The sequence below is a fragment of the Corvus brachyrhynchos genome, unplaced genomic scaffold, assembly GCF_000691975.1.
Source record: "Corvus brachyrhynchos isolate BGI_N302 unplaced genomic scaffold, ASM69197v1 scaffold346, whole genome shotgun sequence".
Lineage (NCBI taxonomy): Eukaryota > Metazoa > Chordata > Aves > Passeriformes > Corvidae > Corvus > Corvus brachyrhynchos.
Genome location: NW_008238644.1, coordinates 612,490 through 618,026, shown reverse-complemented (window position 1 = coordinate 618,026; position 5,537 = coordinate 612,490). Strand labels below are relative to the sequence as shown.

The 5,537-nt window shown below is 46.2% G+C and overlaps 1 protein-coding gene across 1 annotated transcript in view; it reads left to right on the top strand.

Moving 5' to 3' along the window:
• Positions 1 to 4,316: 4,316 nt before the first annotated feature.
• MAMLD1 (mastermind like domain containing 1) overlaps positions 4,317 to 5,537 on the top strand; it is an 82,082-nt gene continuing 80,861 nt past the window's right edge. The window contains 1 exon segment of the mRNA XM_017737484.1: positions 4,317 to 4,737. Coding sequence (XP_017592973.1) covers positions 4,684 to 4,737 — 54 coding nt within the window. The 5' untranslated portion in view covers positions 4,317 to 4,683.

Sequence of the window (5,537 nt, the reverse complement as noted above, 5' to 3'; positions counted from 1 at the left end):
TTCCGTGTAGTGAGCATTATTGAGTAAATTTAAATTGTTTACTGATGCAACTTATCTGTTTTTAGGTATTTCCCGTATACTTCTAGTAGGAAAAGATAATGTATTGATAGGACTGGAAAGAGAGAAGCTGAAAGATGCTAGATTTAGATTAGATAATTAGGAAGAATTTCTTTACTGTGAGAATGTTGAGGCCCTGGCACAGGTTGCCCAGAGAAGCTGTAGATGCCCCACCCCTGGAAGGGTCCAAGGCCAGGTTGGATGGGGTCCTGAGCAACCTGGGCTGGTGGAAATTGTCCCTCCTCATGGCAGGGGGTTGAAAGTAAATGGTCTTTAAGCTGCCTTCCAACCCAAACCATAGCATCAAAGAATGGTTTGATGCTATGAAAAAGGACATGCAATTAACCACATTCAGAAATGACCTGAGATGCTGTTTTACTCAACACGATGTTACTGAAGCTGATGGTATTGTGGCTTTCAGAAATGAATTGAGAGTTTGCATGCATTAGTGATTTCATCCCCAGTATATTACAGTCCTATGGGGAAGTACACAAAGGACATGAGGCTTCCTGGTTCTGAGCATCAGCCAATTACAGATTGGCTTTGCTTAAAAAGAAACTTGCACCACTACCTGCAATTTGTCCTGCAATTGTTCAGTAAAAGTTTCTTTTCTATCTTCTGCAGCATCAGCTATTGCTTGTGGTCAGAGACAAGATACCAAATTAGCTGGATTGCTGATCTGATCTAGCATAAGAAATGCAGTACTGACTAGTCCAACCAACGGCTCATCTAGCCCAAACCATTGATTTCACCTGATCTCAGGCTGCAAATGTGCAAGTAGAAAGCATCACATGCTTGCCACCCATCTGGTTCTGAGGCACTGACAGATTTGTGAATCCTTCAGTGGATCTGTGGTGAATCCTTGTGCTGCTCAGTTGCTGCTTCCCTTCAGCGTACAAGACGTGCTGTGGGGCAGCCCTTGTTTGCTCGGACTCCCGTTCTGTTTTCTGATGCCAGGAACAACAAAGGCCAGCTGGAAGTTGGGCACAGTTCTCCTGGGAGAACAGAGTCCCAGCATCATGATTGCCTGGATGCTCAGTTTTAGCACGTTTAGTTCACACCAGCCTGGAAGATGCAAACCTTTTTTCTATCCCTTGGCCATCTTACATTGGCAGTGCCTGTTGCTGACACAACCCATCAAGGCTGTGTCTGAGTGTGTGATCCTTTTGCTTGGTGAATGCAACTTTGGGCAGTTATTTAGCATATTGCAGCTTTCCAGCTAACTGTTCTCCTTAGGTGGAAAGATACTGCTTTCTTAAAACTGTGGAGTAAAGGAAAAACATTGGTCTTGTTTGGGATATTTTTGGTTTGTTATGTTTTTTGGGTTTTGTTTTGGTTCAAGGCACTCTTCTCATCCATTTTTTATTTTTCAGATAGTTATAATTTCTCAGCTCTCAGACTCGTCTTGTCTTGAATAAGACATCTCCATGTGGAAAGAAATGACGCAGCGTTACAACGGAACAAAGCAAACTATGTTTTCTGTGGATATTAAAGATGCTAAATGAAATGTGACAAACTACTGTAAAATTGATAAAGAATGTGATTAATCACAGCCAGTCAGGCCCAGATTTGATGCCCAGTATTGGGGAAAGCATTTGAGGTCCTAGGATATGTTTTGTCAAGCCTCATAGCCATAGCAGCCTGGATGCCATTAGAATTACATCTTTTCTGCAGAATCCTACAAGTCACTTTTTCAAAATAGAACAGAAGCACAGCAATAAGGTAGTCTGCAAATGCTTAGGGTAAGCCTAACCTGGGAAGATGAAATACTGCCCTGAAGAAGCCGGTGAAAGTTTTGTTATTGATTCCAGAGCAGCCAGGGATTCCCCCAGGTCAGCTAGAGTAAATATGCCTAAAGAAAGGGCTCATAATTTAATCACCAAAGATCAAAATTGCAGCCCTGAAATCCCCTGCTTAGCCATTACCCATCGCTGAAAATTAGTGATCTCTGCAAGGGATTTGTTAAATGCTCACACTGCCTGAAATTAGGCTTCTGAGCACACCCAAAGCTGTCCTTGCCACTGTTGAGCATCCCAGCACATACCACACAGGCTGATCAGCCCAGTGCACCAGGTTTGGCAGCATGGAGACACTTGGCACTGAGCTGCTGGAGTGACATCCAGAGCCTGCATGGCTTAAGCCAGCAGGATCAGAAAAGAAAATGTTTCCACATTTCTGTAGTGGACTAACTGCTAAAAGTGTCTCGCTTTGATTTCCCTCTGAGAGCACCCCCCTCCCTACAGAGGAGAACACAAACCACTACCTGGCAAGCAGATCCCCTTGGCAACTCAAGGCAGCAGCATTGCTGCAGAGCAGGCACAGACAGGACTCCTATTCACCCTACCCATGTCATCTTCCTTTTGGGGAAGGCCTTTGGTCTAGTTTTATAAAGTGAACAAAGCAAATGACAGTTCTTAGGAAGTATTGTCATCTGTCAGGAGCTTCAGATGTCTGGCAAGAGTCATAAATGACAAAACTTCTTGACAATAACTGGTGTACACTGAAGGTGCTGTATAGAAAAACTGACATGGACCCACCGTTCATCATCTGATTGTGGTGTTGTCAGTAGGTCCAGTTACAGTGTGTGTGAATCCCTGTGTGCCCCACGTGTTCCACACATATGTATTTTTGTCCCACATTCTCCAGGGAGAAAGATGGGAGCCCTTACGTACACATGTATCTTCAGGGGAGGGTTTCTGGCATTGCACACTGGGCAGACAGTGGCACTGTCTTCCAGGTGGAGTTTAATTCAAGCATGATGAATGTGTATCTTCACTGAGCCTGCTCCTTTAGGTGACTCCTGCTTAGCATGTTGGCTCTTTTAGATCCCATGCTGGTGCCCTAATGCTGTGTTTGGGCCTCAGCACTTCGGGCAGGGTTGTAGACTTGGTCTGGGCAGCCCAGCAAACCCAAACATCAGATGTTGATGCAACCTCCTTAGACACTGAAGCCTTTTGAGATCTGGCCCTCAGAGGCTGTAGAATTCAGGGTGTTTACACCCACAAAAGTTTATTATTTTTGTGCTTCTTTATTTTCAGTTGACAAAACAGATCAAAATAATTTTAAATAATATAGGAGGCAAAAGCACTAGAAAAGCCAACCAATAAGTTTCCAAACAATGCAAACTGAAATACCACAAACACTGCTCAGGAAAGCGGGCCCATTGTTACAGCTCTCACGGGCAAGCCAGAGGCTTCAGCGAAGCTGGAAACCAATGTTTCTCTGTTGATTAACTGATATTGCCAATATTTATTAGCTCAGGGTACAAAGATTGGTTTGGAGGTCTGTAAGTTTACTCCAAGTTGAAGGTGATTGCTCTCTGGAAAACTTTCAGGAAAGCAAGGCCAGATTCTGGCTCCACTTTTATGTATTTGGTTACAGTAAAGGGGTTGTATTCAAATAACTTTCTTCCTAATTTTACAGAACATAATTTACTAATATCACTATTTCAGGAATGATTTTAAAAACTAGACATTTTCTTACAAATGCTACTAAGTCTTCCACACCTCATCCATTTAGTCAATGTACTGGGACAGGGTTTCTAGCACCTCCAATCTATCAGGACAGGAGTGACAATTGTAGTGATTTAGCAAGGTAATAAAATTAAATTATACCAGCAATTATTTGTGGACCCAGTGTGCTCTTCTAGCTGCCTGCAGCTTGCTCTTCCCAGTTCTTTCTGAACAGTCCAAGAGGAGGTCTGAATAGGTTCTCAGCTTTCAGCTGATGGTCTATCAAAATTAGTATTCAGGGGTTGCAGCTTGTAGCAAGCACATTTATAGTCATATGAGAAGTGCGTGGCTTTATGGGAGCTCTCTATTTGGAATTGTGTCTGTCTTCAAAAAGACATGTACATAGCACAAAAGATGAAAATGAAACAACTCTGCTGTTTCCTTCTTGCTAACCTGGGTTCACCTGTGTGAGATGAGTTTAACCCTTTTGTGTTAAGAGTGCTTAATATCATATGCCATAAAGGGAGAGGAAACTACACTGTAAGAATAACTCAAACCTTTACACTTCATGCTTTGGGCTCTCTTTTCAGTGATTTGAGCACTTTGATTTGGAAGGAAAAATAAATCTATTAATTGCCAGTAGCTTTCTGACCTATCCAACTTTGTACTAAATGAACTTGAAGCTCTACAAGGAAGGTGCTGAACATTCTAAGCAGCTATTTGTGTGTTAAAATTTTGGCTGTAGGCTGGTTAATTTTCGCCTTCATGAACGGAGAAAAAAAAAATTAAATCCTTGGATCTGTGAGGTGTCCAGTTTCTGTAGAGAAGAAAGTGTTACTTCCCCTTTAAGCCTGGAGCCGTTCGTGTGTGTGAATGTGCGGTCTGTGTGTGTGTGTGTGTGTGTGTGTCTCCTCCTCTTTGAGTGACACAGCACTTAGATATGCCTATCAGTAACTTAAACCCCACAAACTCCACCTTCTAAGTGAGGAAGCTGTGGGTTGATGGAAATGTAGTGAGCAGATCGAGACAGACAGTGAATCATTAGCAAACTGCAACGCCAGGATGAACTTGTCTGGAACCTAAAAGGAGAAAACAGGCTGCGAGTCCTCTGCGGCGCTGGGTTTGCTCAATACAGCCAAAGTGGATCTAAAAGCCGGTTGATCCCCAGTCCAAGATGCTGCTGGTTTCCCAGCGGGTAGAAGCACCACGGATGGAGCCACATATTCCAGTAAGTAGCATTTGAAATCGATATGGGCTGAGGAAGTAGGAGCTGGTTTAAAAGGACTTAAACACCCTCGGAACAGTTGCTCGCCGGGCTCGGCACGGTCGCAGCCAGGCTGGAAAGTTTGCAGGGGCGGTTCAAGAAAGTGCCCACCTTGGGCTCGTTCTGCCCGCGGGTCCCGTGTGCCGGGGCCGCCGGAGGGAAGGGGACAGAAACTTGAGGGGGGAATTTCGCCCTCCGTTATGGTCAGAGCTGAGGTCAGACCACGGAGAGGAGGGCAGGAGGGAGAGGGTCCGTGGGCTTTAAAATGGTGGTGAAGAAGGTGATTTGCGGTGCGGTGCGGTCCCGGGCACGGCGGCGGGGCAGCCAGTGCGCGGCAGCGGGGGACGCTCCGTGGGTTTCTGTGTCATTGCTCGGGTGGTGACGCGCTGGGCTGCGGGAAGAGGCGGTGGATGCTGTCGGGGGCGAGCGGGAGCGGGGACTCACCGGTGCGCCCGGCGCCGCCAGCCCGCGGGCTCCCGTGTCAGTGCGGCCGGGCCGGCTCAGCCATCGTCCGGGGATTTCCAGCTAAACTTGGATCAGACAGGCAGGGGAGGATAAACCCGTCATCGCCCGGGGACTCCGCCGGGAGGGTGTCACGCGTGGAGGGGCTAGTGCTGGTCCCTCTAGTATCATTTTTTTAATAACTCCTGGTATTTGTGTTGGCAGCCGCGTGCCGGGTTATTTTGGGAGCCTGAAGCGCACGTTCGATAGGCAGGATTGTGAACAAAAGGCTCGGGCCGGGCGCGCAGGCGCCCTGCGCTGTT